The sequence below is a fragment of the Ctenopharyngodon idella genome, chromosome 1, assembly GCF_019924925.1.
Source record: "Ctenopharyngodon idella isolate HZGC_01 chromosome 1, HZGC01, whole genome shotgun sequence".
In the NCBI taxonomy this organism is placed as follows: domain Eukaryota; kingdom Metazoa; phylum Chordata; class Actinopteri; order Cypriniformes; family Xenocyprididae; genus Ctenopharyngodon; species Ctenopharyngodon idella.
In genome coordinates, this window is record NC_067220.1 from 34780671 (window position 1) to 34798292 (window position 17622).

Below are 17622 nucleotides of genomic sequence, written 5' to 3' on the forward strand. Positions count from 1 at the left end.
GGGCATTTACAAGCAGTAAACTCCAGGTTTCACACATTTTCTAATGGAGAGCTTAAGTGCATTCTTGTGTTAAAAACAGCTAGATGGAGCACAACGGGACTGAACAGAAGGCACATTTATAGGTGGGCATTTGCTCCAATGCACTGTTATGTAAACACTTGATCATTGAGATGCTTCAAGAGGGTCTGTAATACCTAGAAAAAGCTACCATTTACATCCATCTTAATTCTTCTGGAAGTGTGTGATTTGAAATCTACCACTTTACTCATGGGCAAAATGTCTGATGGCACATTTCCAAACCCTTCACTAGCATCTCTCCGGAGCGGTGATGCCTTAAAAAACCTAAAATATCTACTATATTATGATGAAATATTAGCTATGTTGCTTCAAATATTTTAGCAATGTTTCGACAAGAAGAAAGAAAACAGGCAAGGAAGGAATAGTAAGCAACTTAAAGGTTAAGTGCTTTGCTTAGGGGCACAATGCTGAAATCACATGGCTTGCTAATTGCAGTGATCAAGCTAGAAACCTTTTGGTCACTAGCCCTGAGCATAAGCCCAAAACACACAGGCACAAATTTTGCCTCAAGGTAAGAGAAAAGCTTAATATATCTCCTGAAACAGGATATGTAATAATTAACAAGATGTTCTTATAAAACAGGTTATAGCTATATAATCAGTATTGAAGTTGGCATGAAATAGAAGTTCTTTTCTTTCCTATTGTGATTGTGGCTTTAATAGACAATTTTAGTTTAGCAGAAACACACATTGGCATCATTCACAGTTATATGCAGGAAGGAAAAAACAAAACAAAAAAACATACAAAACAAAACAAAAAACATTGTGGGCTATTCTAATGGGGCAGTAGGTAGATTCCCAGGACACATGTCCTCTAATGGATGATGGGAAACACTCCTAACAAGCAATAATTATCATTCAGTGAGGCACGCACATATCTTAACCAATTAAAAACCCTGTGCTAGGCCATGGTGGGCAGACAGTAATGATGAATTATGGCTAAAGGCGATGCATAATCCATCACTGGCAAGAAACTTGGCCAGTCAGAACTTGAGCTGCCCTTAAAGGGGACATGTCATAGAAAACATGATTTTCCTTACTCTTTTTCAGTCTAACAATCCTAATAAATCTGCAAAAATGAAATAATCATGGTTATGATCATGTTTACACATCAGCAACTTTTCAGTAGCTTCAGCTTGGCTGGGCTCATTTTGATGCGTAGATTTTAGCCAATCATTGTAGAAATGCACTATTCAAAAGCTATGATTAATTTGATTGCAAACAAAACCTTAAAGAATTGTGTTAGGCACTTCATAGAACCTTTTTGGGATTCCCATTATAAGATCATTTTATGGATTAAGTTTTCTTTTATTTTATGAAATAAACAGCTCATAAATATGCTTTTTCACTAAAAAAACAAAAAAAAAACAAAACATTAAACATGAAAGTATTATGCAATCATTAAAATAAAATTTAGTCAAGGACCCTAGGGTTCCATACAGAACCCCACTGAACCAGCCCACCCCCCAAAGAGTGTAGTACTAAACTGGTGGTGTGATCTAATGAAAAAGTGATACTCATTTCTTTTTGTGGAACTATTTTAATTGGTTAAAAAAGACTGAGTGCACATTCAAAACAGCCAGATGGAAAATCTCCCAAAATTATTGGTAAAAGAAAATTATGTTTTTGTTGCAAGAAACCTTGAATAACTTAATAACTGCCATGGCCACTCTTGCTGGCATGTAAGGAAGTTTAAGGCCACGCTGGGATGTGGAGCAGGCCATGAAAACGGAGCCAAGCATGAGGACGTCATCTTTTCAATCAATGTGCAGCACTCAGTGGAGGAGTTCTTGGCCACCTGAGCATGAAATTCAGAAAACAGAGCACACTTCGTAGGTAATGATCCTTCTCCCTGTGTGGCGATGATTTAATTGAAATGTTTTAATGAACCTTGGCACTCTGTCTCTAATAACCTCTGGTAAAGGATGTGTGCTTGTCTTCGTAATGGTTTGGGTGCAACCCCAGGGAAAATGAAATTGAAAAAAAAAAAAAAAAAAGTGACTAAAATGTATAATTTTTCTGGATATACTGAATAGAGATATGTACTGGAAAAGTAGAGTGTACATGTGTGAAAAATGGACTACATGAAAAAGAAGAACACTACCGTACTAGTATTTGAATATATTAATAATCTTAAACTGGGACTCAGCCTGATGGCATTTCAGTTCCCCCACCCCTTCTTAAAATTAATTTTTCAGTTCTCACGGAGCTTGAGAGCAAGTCATCTGTCTCTGCTTTTTTATTAAGATTATTTAAGCCATAATTATTTTCCTTTGACATCGACCATGACATTTTAGGGTCAGTTCCGTTTGCATCTTATCATCGTTATGCCAATGAGATTAATTTCTGTTTACTGGGAAAATCTCATTTCCAGACTGTAGACCTTTAATCCTTTATTTAATATATTGCATGTTACAAATGTTCCAGCATGTTAAATCAAACATGTTTTTCCCACACTCGCAAAAGCTTGTTAAATGTTCCAATAGCATATAGCATTGGCAAGACAACAAGTAGTAGTCGGTGAAGCCCCTCATGTCTAATGTCTTTTTCAAAGAGGGAATTGAAGTTATACTCATGTAATCTCAGGACTAAATTGGAAAAAAGAAAAAAGCTTGACGAATGGAGTGTGCCGCCGACTCCTCGCAGACTACAAAAACAGCAAGCCAAAAATTGGAAACACTGAGGAGAGGAAGTGCTTTGCTTTAAATTGCTCTGAGGGACTGAAAAAATGGAAATCTTGTGATCCTACCTGTCATCTTCCCCTTTCTGTCTTTCTGCCTCTCTTCCCAATTTCTTTCTATTCTTTTGTTCTCTTCCTCCAAATGGCACTGAAGAACCGGTAAAAATCAGCATAGCAAACTTAATCAAGTCAAATTCAAAAGGAAACAAAGACAAAATAAGGACGAAAGCATGCACTTAGCCAAGCTGGAGGATAAATCTTTTATTGTCTCAAATAGGGGAGATCTTGAAATGAGATTAGCTTGTGTTTGCTAATTTCGCTTACAAACAGGAAGGTGTATTTTTAAGGATTAACCACCTGCTACAACATGAAAACAGATGCCAGAGATAGAAAGTCAAACCGACAATGAAATTCGATGATCTTCTGTAATTTACTCAGTGTAAGGCTCAGAACAAAGCCGACAGATGTTTTACTTCTTAATCCAAGAAAACAAGAGCGTTTCATTATGCAGTTAAACCATTCCCGCATTCTCCACCAAAAAAAAAAAAAAAAAACCTTTATTGGTATTATCCCTGTTTTACGGCTGAGAGTCCATGATATTTCAATATTAACAATCATGGAAAACAACAGAACATGGCAAAACCAAAAATCAAAGTGGCTTAAACTTTACCTTTCAGTCTTAAAATTTGAATTTTCTGCAGATAACGTCAAGAGCTCAACATTTCTTACTAAAATGTCAAGGACAATCACAGGATAAACATGCTTCTGTACCTGGTTAACAGAAAAGGCAGCCAATACAAATCAGAATGAAGTAACAGAATTTCTATAGTATTAACAATGACATCTGGAAAGGAAAGGGGATGGAGGAAAGGAACAGAGCAAACTGAGATGTGCTGTTTGATCTTCCTGTCATGTCTGTAAATGAATCTGATAGCAAAGCCCCCCTCCCCTTCAGTGATCACCGCAGAGGTCTTAGGGCAGAGTGGAGAAAGCCAGAGAAATGATTTTCTTGCTCTGGAGAGATGGCATTTAGGTTAAAGCTTTTGCATTGATTTAAATGTTTTTGCTCCAGGCCAAACTGAAAGATATATCCCTGCGTGCTGTCTCAGGAAGCCCCTTTAGAAGATATGAAGAACCTAATTTGATATATATATATATATATATATATATATATATACACGTTTCAATAATCTTCTGCTGTTTGATTATTTTTTTGCTGCAACTTTTTTAATCTACTTACAATTAAATATAGTGTCATGACTAAACTTCAATAGATTGTAGAGCAAGCATGCACATGATTCAGCAAAATGACAATACTTCATCAAAACACTTCATTTCTTTCGTTCATTGAAATTGTACATGTAATGCAAACTACAAACTCTTTTAAGAATAATAACTCTAATGGGAGTACTGAGAAATTAAGAGCAGTTCCTTACATAACACATTCTACATAACATCTCTCGCATAACAAAAAGGTCCCATCTCAGACATAGAATCACGTAACACTGGAGTCAATACACACATCTATGAGCGGATGTGACGGACGCTGTGGCAGTGTGACAATTGGCAATTTCTTGAAATAGAAATAAGAAGAAGACAGTCTGTGGGAAGGTGTTTCTAGACTGTTAATGAGAGCCGATGTGAGGAGGTGTGCACATGGGTTTATCAGCTGCTGCTGTTATCACTATGACCGACTGAGGTACCACTGTACCCTGATCCCTGATCGGTGAGGGCCCACTGAGGACTTTATCAGTGAGTAGAAGCACTGTACTTCCAGCTTGAGTCCGACTGCCTGCATTAATGTATTGCCCACTGACTTCAGCCTTGACTGCGCTGCAATGCAGGGCTTTTTTTTTTTTTTTTATAAGCAAAAACGGGGAGTGGCGCCTCTCTGGGGCTCTCGCTTTCTGTGTCTGTCTCTGTGACATTGACTACATGCACATATTTGTGTCAGTATGAATCAATTCAGTCCAACTGCAGATGCAATGCTAAGAAAATGTTATTTTCATTTTCGGGTTAACTATTCCTTTACAAAAGATTTCCCTTGTGTAAACATTAGCCCAGGGGTCTTCAACAGGGGGTCTGTGGTGGTACTGCAGGGGGTCTGACAATAAAAATGCATTAACCAAAAATACAATATTAAGTGAACTTCAACTAAAGTGAATATTCGGCTAAATGGTTCATTGTCCTTCCCACATTAAAATCTAATGTGCAAGTATATGACTCTGCACAGTAATGATTATTTTAATGGATTTGCAATCTATGCATCATAAAACAGTATGTAAATAGATCCACATGGTATTATGTGCATATTATAACAGGCCATGCTTAAAATACAACACTAAATTTTACAGATTATGAAACAAGCGGTCACTTCTCCATCTCTTTTCACCAAGGTCTGGAAAAATAGTTCTACAATGTACTATTTATGACTATAATTGTAAAAAAAAAAAGAAAAGTTGAATCCAAAAGTTTACTTACTGGATTCAATTATTCCAGCCTGGTCTCATTGTTAAAACGTAGGTATTAATACGTAACTTTCAAAGACATAAAACATACATTTTTGTACGTTTAGAAAGGTGCTGAAACATACAATATTGATGTATTTATAGCACTAAAACGTAATAATACTTAAATTTTTACAGCGAAAAAATTTAAAATATTTACAAATCTTTCATGTCATAAAGATATATGTATAATTTCCCTTTTATCGTTTTGTAGATAAATGTAAGATCCCTAAACCCCACCCATTTTATACAGAATGTTAAAAGAATAAAACATAATGGACAGAAATATGTCGGAAAATTACAATTTTAGAAAAAATTCTCTCGGTGAAGACGCGCACTAATTTCAAATGTCAATCCACTGAAACATGGCATGTCGCAGTCTGTGACGAAGCAGGTGAGAACCAATGAGCGCTCGATATCAGTGCAGTAAACCATGTCGTAAAGCTTCTCGAGGGCGCAACTTTCAAATTTGAATCATAACGAGCGCGGGCTTTGACCGTGATGGTCGCTGCTGAGAATGAAGATAAAGATCGCCTGGAGGGCTGAATTTGGATCTGTTCCTTACAAACATATGGATTCTAAAGATTTAGAGTACAGCGAACAAATAAAATTGATGTGATTTGTGAATTTATGTTGTGCTTTGGTGTATCTTATGGTTGTGTTGTCAGTCGCTGCATAGGAGGAAACGCCTTCTGTGTCGCACAGCAAACAAACTAAATATTACAAAATGGTTAAACAATTACAGAAATTTTATTAGGGACCAAGCCGAAGGCGAAGGCCCTATTGTTTTCTTTAGGAGGATTATTTTATTTTATTTTTTTTGACTATTCGGGCATTTTTGGGGCCCTTACCATGCTCAAAAATTCTTGAAACTTTGCACACACATCGGAATCGTCGGCCATCAGGGCTGGGCAGAAGCTGGTACCCGGGTGTGGCAGGGGGGCTCGACAGCACCCCCTTGAACGGTGTCTAAAAACTTGGTCCATATATCAAACACACTTGCACGTATTTGTATGAAACTCGGTACACATATAGACCTCATCGGGCCAAACAACCCTCGTGCTCTAAGTTATACGTCAGCTCAACAGGAAGTCGGCTATTATGGGATGTTTGGAAAGCGCATGCTCTGGAATTTGATATACTCCTCCTAGGCAATTAATCTGATCACCACCAAACTCTGTCAGCTTGAAGTCAGGACATTGAGGATGCTAAATTGCGAGCGGATTTTTGATATCTCAAGCGGTTTGGCCGTGGCAAGGCAATGAATTTATGGCAAGAAAAGGGAAACAGGAAATGTGTTATAACATCTGCATACATTGATTTTTAAGAAACTTCACCTGTGTGTTCGTTATAGGAGGCTGATCACATAGATGTGACTATTGTGAGTCAAAGTCATAGCGCCACCAATTGGCAGCAGGAAGTGTGTCACTTTCAAAATGCTTCAAGATCACCCTCTTATTTTTACCCGATTTGCTTTAAACTTCATCAGTGTAATGTCAATACACAGCAGATAAAGACCTGTGAAAAGAATCGTGATATCTCAAACACTGTTGCCATGGCAACGCATCAAACTTTAATATTCGTTTTGGATGCTTTTGAGACGCTTAGCATGCTTGAAATTGCATGAAACTCGATACAAATGTCAGAGATGTCAACCAGTAGACATGGGCAAAACTGTAGAAACAGGCGGGGAGGAGGGCCTCTATAGCGCCATCTTTTGACAAAAGTGTTAGTTTAAACTAGGGTTAGTTTAAACTACAGTCACCAAACTCTGTACACATATTGATCTCATTAAGCCGGACGACTTTCTAATTTACAGTCATTAGCTCCGACCAACAGGAAGTCAGATATTTTGGTTTGAATGTGGATTTTCCACACACACACACATACACACACAGACTCGCTCTCTCTGTCCAAATTTGCAGTAAATATGGTGTATTCAAATGACTTTGACATAGTCCTTTTATGTTTACCTGTTTTAAATGCCTATTGCCCGCCATGCACAGTTGCCCGAAGCCACCGGGTTGGCGGTGCCACCGGGCTTGGGCCCGTCATCGCTGCTTGCAGCTATATTTCATTTTAAGGTTTTAAAGTGTAGTCTTGTTTAACATTATGTAATCCTCCGAAATGAGTTTGCAGCATAAGTCATGAACAGAAATGTTATTTCATATTAAGTAGATGAGTAAACTGCATTCAATAAATTCAACTAAAAACATGTATTTGCACTGTTTTTATTATTATTATTATTATTTGTATTCATCAAAGACACAAACATATTAAGCAGCACAACTGTTTTCAACATTGATAATAATAAGAGATGTTTCTTGGGCACCAAATTAGCATATTAGAATGATTTCTGAAGGATCAAGTGACACTGAAGACTGCTAAAATTCAGCTTTGCCAACACAAAAAAAAAATAAATTACAAATTTTAAATATTTTAAAATAGAAAACACTTATTTTAAATTGCAATAATATTTCACAATATTACAGTTTTTACTGTATTTTTGATAAAAAAAAAAATAAAAATAAATAAACTTCTAACTTTTAACCAACCCCAAACTTTCGAATGGTAGTAAAGCTAATGTTGTGGGATTCTGAAACAGCTGTTTAACACATTTCACCAGAACTGCTTCTGAATACAACACCATTTGTAACATGCTTAGCCCAAAGTTTTTAAAAAAGAAATACTGTCATGTTAAGCTCAAATCGTATACAGCACAGAAGTAATATACAAGTATATCAAAAACTAAGCTTTGCATACACATGTCATTGTTAAGATGCTTCTGTGGATGCCTGGGAATTGCATATGTTGACACGTAAACTGTCAAAGCATGCATATACTACAGTGCATGCTGTGCAATCCCCTACACGCTTCAAGAAATGACTGCCATATACTGTACAGTAGTAGTCTGACAGTTCAGAGCGCTGAGGGAACCCAAACTCTCCAGACTGCAGACATCACTCAGAGCAATTGTTTAAAGTTCAAACAATTTCTGCTCAAGAATTTCATAAATATGGGAAATGTACAACTGATTCAGAAATGTTAAACTGAGCTCTACTTTGAAAATCGGTTTTAGTTTGAGAACAGGCAAGATTTATGAGCTTCTCTCTGTGTGTCTGTCTCTAGGAGAATTTCTTAGATGTAGATTAAGAGTAGCTGTCAGCTAAACAGTTCCAAAGAAGTCAAAGTGGCTGCAGTAACAAGACTCCGTCAGAATAGCAGTCGGTGCCAACACTCTCTCAAGGTCACAAAAACAAGCCATATGCCAAAAGCAATAATTGCACATCCACACAGAGTAAATATTAAGAAAAATCTGAAAGCTTTGTGTATCAGGATAACTAATCATTCCAATTTTTTTCAAAGCATGTACTGTACATTGTAGGAACTCGAGATTGTTTCTATTCACACTTTACAAAATAGATCCCCACTGAGAGAAACTGAATGAGAGAGAGAGAGAGAGAGAGAGAGAGAGAGAGAGAGAGAGCTTGCTTAAGCATATGTTCAGAGAAGTGTTGTGCACTAGAGGAGCATCCTGGAGTAAGCTATCCGTCAACAGAGAGCTGGGAGGGAGGACTTGACAGACACATTTATTAGGAATGTGATGACAGATGACACATAGCTCAAAGTAAAGGGATGTGTGTGGGGACTGCTAATTGCATAAGAACAGATAATTAAGAGTATAGGTTCAACACGGTACATTCTCACACCTCCAGTATCATTCATCTAGTTTCTAAACAGGTGAAAGTCTGTACCTCAGTTTTTTTTTTCTTTTTACATGCTGTTATTCTTGTTTTATTTTTTTCATTCTCTATTTCTCTCTCTCTCTCCATAGTTCTCAGTGGCAGAGCATTATGGGAGCTCAAGCACTCTGTGGCATCTGAGAGGCGCGCCTCTGGGGGAGAGGTCTGACAAATGCTGGGTTTAGTTCCATGACTGGCCCCATGACTGCAGAATTACTCCACTAGGAGGTCCACTAGCTCAGCGAAACACCCTGTGACGTGACACGATTTCTTTCTTTCCTTCTTTCTCATCACGTAGAATGATAGTAAAGAAAAAATAAAGTAGATATATCGCACTTAATATGTTTAGTTATATGTTTATGTTCTACTTTCTAAGTATCTTGAAGCAAATGAAGAGAAAATGTAAAATAAAAATAATAAAAATATGTGGAATAAAACATATAAAACAAAAAATGATATTTTATTCATGTTATGCTATGTCCTCATAAGTGGACACCAGGGGCCGGTTGCATAAACCACTTAGTCTTAAAAGTTAAGACACTATTTTTTTTCTTGAAGAGTGGTCCTATTTTTTTTAAGTACATTACATAAAAAGGTAGATTTGTGTAATTGGAATTGGAAAAATAACATTGATTACCCCTTGTTTAACTGCAAGTTGGTCAAACTAGTTCCTAAGACACAGTCTTAATATAGTGACTAAGTTTATGCAACTGGCCCCAGGACTCAGTTATCAATAAAATGACATGAAATATAGGCAAAAACAATTTTTTTTCCCCACCAATCAATTTTTAGGTTTCAGGATTTTTTTAATCAAACTTTGTTTAAAGAAGATTTTTTTTTTTTTTTTTAAATGACTGTGCCATGTATGTTGTTAGAGAAATTCACTAAAATATAATGTCCTCATACAAGGACAGAGAGATGCAGGAGGTTAAATTAGTCCCTAATACTGTAACTACATTTAAATTATTATGCAACCCCCATATCAATTATGCTAGAAGCTAGTCTGCCCAGAATACTACTACTACTATTTCTAACAACAAAAGCAACAACAACAATAATAATAAAATCACACATAAAAACACTTCCCCTGAACTTGCGAAGAAGGCACTCTCCACTAGATTTCCAACCGCCCACATTTTGCTTTATTTAACACTAGGTTGCCCAAGAGAGACTGTCCCTGTAATAAGTTTGCTCTAAGTCACTTTGGATAAAAGTGTCTGCTAAATCTAAGCACCATAGTTGAACCATAGTACTTTTTTTTTTTTTTGGTCACGAAACAGATGCTTTTATCCAAAGTGCTTAAAGTACACTCATTACAGAGACAGTCCCCTTGGAGCAACCTAAGTGTCTTGGTCAAGGGCGCAATGGTGATAATTCATGGATCACCTGTTGCGGTGTTCAAACTAGTAACTTTTTGGTTACCAGCCCAGAGCCACTATGTCATTCCATTAATACAATGAAAAAAATAAATAAATAAATAAAAAAAAAAAATAAGAGGAGAGTGTGTGAATCATCAGTTGTCCTCTGCGCAATGCGGAAGGAGATACAAGTGCTCAGGATGCTAAAGGCAATGGAAGACTCTTTTGAGGTTAATCTCTACTGTATATATGAACTAGTCTAATCTGTTCTGCGGCACTATTGATGGATCTGATAGCGATGCTAATGCATTAGTCAGAGCGCTCACTGCAGGGCTGAAGTTGCATAGTTATTCTACGCATGCCTGTGTATAGCAAAAAGACCTGCTTATGCATTTATGCAAAGCAGTATGGACATTACTCTCTTTCTTTTGTTTATGATTTCTCTATCTATCTATCTATCTATCTATCTATCTATCTATATGTCTGTCTGTCTGTCTATCTGTCTAAAAAAGAGCAATTCGTAAATACATGCTAAACCTAAACAGTGCAAATGTAACACAACACAGACTAAACAGCAAGGGCAATATAAAAATCAACCATGGTCCTCTGCAATGTTTGCGATCGTGAACTGGACCGCCATTATAGCTTGATTTACACTGGTCGCGGTGGTATATTCTCTTGCCAGGTAGACAGTAATAACTCAAAGCTGGCTGCCACAGACACTCGGATGTTTCCCCGGTGAGACTGATTTGATGAGATGGCGATGCCTCCATTCATTTGACTGAGGGGCCTGAAAAGCCCTGAGCGGATCACAGAGGTTCGCATCTCATATCTTCAGTGATTGTGCCATGAGAAAGAAATGCATTTACTCACACACGCACACACAAACCATGCCATAAGCAGCACATATATCTACCCAGATCTATACATGCAAATGTACGCAAAATATCACATTCCCCAGCGTGCCATATGGGTTGTTTTGTGTTCTGCATGGTGAGTTGTGCATCGGTTAGCCTCAACCCCTCAATGCATCATCTTCCCGCAATCAACTAATAAAATCCTAATAAGTCATTTTGATTGAATCGAGCTGTTTTTTCTGTTATGAAGACTGTGGCTGCTGTTCTGCGGGGTCGGTAAACAACAGCAAAAACACAGCAGGCAACTGCTGCCCGTTGATCACTGCCTGAAATTAAAATACGTAATGAGAACATCCAACATATGTGCATGGATTTTACATCGGATACATCAACAGCTTGGTCTGCAATTCACTTAGAATCCTCCTTGATCCCTCGGCAAGTTTTTTCGGGATCTCAAACCCCATTAAAGTGATTAAAATGTAATTTGTTTTGCGATGAGATTCTGGTGACATGTTGCTAAGGTGAGAGGTGGTTTATCAGATGCAAGAGCATATGGAGCCCACCAGCAGTGGAGGAACAGGAAGTGATTGGTCTGAATTACAAGGAGATGAGTGAGCTGGGGTAAATCAGGGCTATCAAACACTTTTCATTTCCTTTAAACCACTTTACTGTACCATAAAACCTCCATGTATCCGTGAGGGAAACATCTTGCCCCGCCTCAGACCATGATAGATAATTAAATAAATGTCTTAAGAGGATTAAAAATGCTTGGCCTGGCAAATCTGTAAACAACCAGCTCCCTCAACCGACATGTTACTACAATACATGTGTCAGGGAAAGTTTACAGCTTTCCAAATATTGGTCCAGCGAAGCGGGTGACAGAAGATGCGGGAACACGACGGCCGTGGGGTTCAGCGAGAGGGGGAAGGAGCGTAGAGGAGTAGAAATGAGGAAGGTGATGTACGACTGCTGAGTCTGAAAAAGCGGCCCTCGAATTTATAGTCTTGGTGAAGGGGGTGGGAGTGGGAAGATTTTAAAAGATGTTTTCCAATTATAAAAGATTGTACAAACCGGGTGGAGGGTAAACGACGAACGTTCATGTGCTAACTCCAGCTGTGTGTGTGTGTGTGCACTGTTTTTTAACCTCTGCGCCGGTTGATTTATACACCCACTAACACACTCCTGAACTCCAAGTGTGTAATTAAAGCAGGCCGCTCAAAACGAACATCCATTCCACATTAGTTGCTCTCTCTATGGATTTACTGTGATGTGGGGTGAAGAGGGTCTTCTCTCAGAGGGGGCAGGCCAACGAGGTCTGTAATACCTGGAGAAAGCTATCTGTTAGCATTAATATTCATCCTGGATCACCTGGAAGTGTGAGATTTGAAATCTGCCATCTTTGCTCATGGCCTCACAGAACTTTTTAAAGCAATCACTTGAAAATGTCTTGTGACTAAGGGCATTTTCAAATCTGTAGATTGTATGCTTTGTACCGAAACAGGGAGTTAAATTGTTACAATGTTGCATTTTCTTGGTTTAGTTCCCTTTCACAAGGCAACAGTTTAAGATGGAGAGGTGTTCTTTGGTTTTCATCTGGGATACCTAATGTGCTCATCAATAGATTCAGACACTGCTGGTTTTCCTCATTATGAATTATGATATAGATTGGTTCATTGGTCCGTTGGGTCGGATAGCTTTTTCATCACAACCGAACGGCTTCAGAGTACATTTTCAATCAGGCCAAGACACCCCTTTCAGGCAATCTTGGACCAGTTGTTTTGGTGTGGATCCGAACATTATTACCGTGTTTTTATATGCCTAAAGAAAACACACTAGGGAGAAAACGTGAATTGTTGGTGGAGGGAACGTGCCAGGTAAATGACATTGTGATTGGCCAATGGAACGACACAACAATGTCTCAAAGACAGCAGACAGAGAAAAATCTAAGTCACTTTGAAGTGTGTAAAAAAGAATCAGGCACTGGTAAACGTACTATAATAGAATTGTGCAAAAATGTTATTTTCTCAGAATATAAAACAAGTTTTGAATGTTCAAAAACAACAATCTCAGAAAACTGGAAAAAATACAATCTCGTAGACAATATGGTGAAGTCTCACAAACAGAGGGTGACTATGTTGATTGTATGTTCCCTGACAGCTGACATCTTGATGTTTAGAGTGTAGGACCAATTTTTCCTTTCTGAAATGTGTTATATGGTAAGTTTATGAAAGGAATATTTCACCCAAAATGAAGATTCTGTCACCATTTACACCCTCATGCCATTCCAAACCTAGAATGTGACTTTGCTTCTTCCGTGGAACACAAAAGATGATTATTATTTTTTTGTTGTTGTTGGTAAACAATATCCTACCTGCTGTTTTCCATAAAAAGTAGTAAATTGGGTGGGTGCTATCAGACTTCAGAATGATAAAAAGCACCATAAAAGTATCAAATAAGTATGTTAAGTCTTCAAAAAACATACAACAACTGTGTGAGAAAAATTTATTGAAAATCTTGTCCTAACTGGGCAGACAGGAGCACCTATGTTTTTCTTAATCGGTGAAATAACTTTATCTAGCCTTGTTCTTTACACTGATGAGCTGACAGAACACTTAAATTTCTTGATGTAAGTGTCAGGCAATAGTGTCAGGTAATAATATCATATAATAGCATAATGTTCATTCTCTATTAAGTTTACAGCAAAAACTCTATTTGACTGATAATTATATTTCAGTCTGATGGGAATGCCCCTCTGTCTAATGCCTTGAAGTTTTATTTCTAGGCTGTGTTTTTGGTTTAGACCAGTGCTGACCGATTTGACACTTTCTTCCATTGTCATGGTGATAGAGAGAAAATGCATCAAAAGAGCTTTTAAGCTCTGCTGATTGCTAAAGTCAAGAGCGTGGACCTCAGCTTCTTGAGTTAGAGACATACTGCTGTTTGATGCTCTTATACACGGCAGTCAGATGTTCAGAAATGTGAGGTGTTATTTAAGCCTAAACCATTCTCAAAAGACTTTTCCTCTTGAACGCTTAGCAAGAATACAACAAATAGCTCTGTGCTGTGCATTACAATTACTTTTTTGTCTGATTTTATTTAAAGGTTTAAAAACATCTTTAGGCATATTCATGTTTCAACATATTTATGTTTCCTTAAGCAAGTATGAATATCTGATGCATCAACCTTTATAAAACACGACTGAGTAAACCAGTGGTTCTCAAAGTAATGACTTAAATGTCAGTCTGTTCCTCGCACAAAGCTATGATATGGCCTCAGTAGACTTATAATATAGTGCACACGTCGTATATACAACTTTTATGATACTTTTATGTGCTTTTTGGAGCTTGACAGGTACAATCACCATCCTCTCATCCCTTATTTATCTCCTTTTGTGTTCCATGAAACACAATATCATGTGGGGGAAAAAGAAAAGAAATCTAATTTCATATGTTCTGTGAAAAAAAAAAAAAAAAAAAAAAAAGAGACATGACTTAGACAGACATAGATAGATAGATGAAAGAAAGAAAGAAAGAAAGAAAGAAAGAAAGAAAAAAAAGAACTGCTATAAACCTTTAATGAGTCTCTTCCTTTCAGTGGAGTATTTTTCTAGAAAGACAGAAGACTAACTCACCTGTCTGCGAAGATCACGGGTCTTCTTGGTCATCTTGTCAATAGCTGAATTCAGCGGGTCTCCTTTTTCTTTTCTTCCGGTCTACAATAAAAGTGGAAAATGGTGGAAAAATATAGTGTTACTTGTATAATATTGCCATTTCATGCCCTACAAGTTCACATCAGAAGAACATGAAAGAGTAACAAACAAATCAAGAGAGATAGGAAGTGTTAAGTTAAAAATAGTGTTGTCAGCTTTGAGTAGGGTTTGGCGAAGTTTTTTAGAAACCTCTTGAAACCTGAGGCCTTTAAGTGCCTCTAAATGTAGACACAGCAGGGATGGAATAAAGCAAGTGCCTCATAAAGCAACAATAGAGAATGGACACGACCAAAGATAAAAAAGACAGAGCACAGTAGCAGATTTTGCAGACAGACTGACATGAAAGAATCCTCTATGCTACATTTCTCCTCTACAAAAATGGCTGGCCACAGGCAAGTCCTAAAACGACAGGGATTAAACCTTTATAGCCATTTAAAAGCCACATCATGGGGTGCAGAGAACTCCATCTGATGAAGCCGAGAGGACGCTATAGCCTGGAGCCATTTGAAAATTGCACACAACTCTGAATGCTGCACAACTTGCATGTTCTTTCACCAATACTCTATATAATGAATTGAAGCTTAACATAAAACAAACTCCAGCTCGGAGGTATACAGAGGTGAGTGTCTACAACAGAGGAAATTCTCTATTATATTCCTGGTATAAATCAGTTGTGTTTTTGTCTCTCCAAACCTCTTATTCAATCATTTGACAGTTTAACTTCAGAGGGGAAATGAACAAATTTGACTAGGGTCGTGCTTTCTGAATCATCAATTCACAGGTGCTGAACAACACTAAACTCCCCTGATGACACAGTCGATGTGTGGTGCAATATGCTTATGACATGCAGTTAAGTTTTGATTTAGAGAAAGACAGTTCCAAACTGCCCAGAAAGTACATTCACTGACTAATCTGATTGGCTGGCTTTAAGCAACTTCCTGAAATAAAGGCGCAAATCTTTATCTAGCAATTCGCCTGAAAGTTACCAGGTTGATTCAATGAGCACTTTAGAGAAAGAGTAAATAACTGAATTTTCTAAAGTCTTTCAGGTTAGTGGCATCAAATTATTTGAGGTGCTTAACAGCAAGTAAACAAGCAGAACCACATATTTCCACTTCGTTTGTGAGTAATGTCTGAGAAATAAACCGTATGTCTTTGTTTGGGTGAACAATAATCACAAGGTCTAGACATTCCCCACATTTTTCAATGTTTTATGTACAACTGTTGTGCTATTATTCATTTCAGATAAGCCCCGCCCCTAGTGGCCACACAAAAGTTCCCTTTATATGTTAGTCAGACTATCTCTTCCTGTCTAAATAGGTGGTTCTTAGCCAGAATACGCTGCAATGTGGACTAGACTTGATGCCATGAGGGAAAAGTCTGTCTACTGTCTACGCGTGAGTTTAGGAGTGTCATGCACCATATAATCTGACTGCCCCTGTTTGCTTCCTGTCTGATTGTTCCAGTGGCTGTTGCCCTCAAAAATGGATTCTCTTTCTCCTGTCAGAGTGAGCTGGTGAAATGTGCTCGGGTTGAAATGAGGACGGTTCCTCTTGTTAGCGAGTAATTAAAGATTTTGCAGCGGTGGCGGCCGTCTCCCCTAGGTCCGATCTGCCAGACAGCTCACAGCTGGCTCCTGTATGTCAGTGTCAGAGGAAACTCTCACCGTAGATGACAACACACGTCCCATCTCTCTCTCTCTCTCTCTCAGCAGCAAGACTGCAGGCTGTGGCTCCGTGCAAACACAAACAGTACCCTATTAAATATGGACAGCAGGACTGAAACAGCTAAATGCCTGCAATGATTTGCTAGAAAATGATACAATGGTCAGTGTATGAGAGGACAAGATGATGGTGCAATGCAGGGAGATTTAAGAGGCCATCTGTAATCTATTTAAAGTGTTTTATTAGGAACACTGCCCCAAAATAAAAATAATTACTCGGAATCTCACTCTTTTCCTGTGGAGTTACATCTTGTCAATGAAAATGCATGTTAATATATGTATTAGCCTAAAGGTAAAGCATAAAATTCCACATATGTGTAACTGAAATAATGTTTTCATCAACAGTGAAATTAACCATCACAAAGAAAATCCAAAACCAAGACAACTTTGAATAAACAAGCTGAATGTGACATTAGATTTTTACAATGGTGAAAAGGTCAGAATAAGTCTGAATGGACATTATTATAGATACATAATGATCCATGTGCAAAGGTTTTTTGCCAGGCATGAATTGATATTCAAAGCAGACTGTTAATTAGGCTATCCGCTTTCATTTGGGAGATGACCCTCAGAATGAATACTGAATACTGAAGCCATCATAACCTTTACCAGAGCTGCCATTTCAAATGGTATCCTTAAAAGCAGCATATGATTTTTTTTTTTTTTTTTTTTTTTTTTGGCACCATGTAGTGCAATTAGTGGTCCAAGCACTAACCCCCCTCTACCGTTCAGCAAAGAAAGAGAGAGTAAGACAGCTCTGGACACATCTGAAATCAAACTTTCCTAACACATTGCAGCATAAAGCTCTTAAAACACAAGAGCAGAGCCCTGAATCAGTTCCGTCTGAAACTCACAAATGTCAAACAAACATCAATTTCAAACCAAGGCACTCATGCAACTATTGCAAAAAAACAAAACAAAATAAACAAACAAAAAAAAAAACAAAGAAAAAAAAATATGGGATACCT

At 37.8% G+C, this 17622-nt stretch overlaps 1 protein-coding gene across 2 annotated transcripts in view; it reads right to left on the reverse strand.

Moving 5' to 3' along the window:
• ctnna2 (catenin (cadherin-associated protein), alpha 2) overlaps positions 1-17622 on the reverse strand; it is a 455639-nt gene that overhangs the window by 77303 nt on the left and 360714 nt on the right. For both annotated transcript variants that reach the window (XM_051898161.1, XM_051898166.1), the window contains one exon: positions 14854-14934. In XM_051898161.1, the coding sequence (XP_051754121.1) occupies positions 14854-14934 (81 nt within the window). The remainder of the gene's footprint in view (positions 1-14853; positions 14935-17622) is intronic.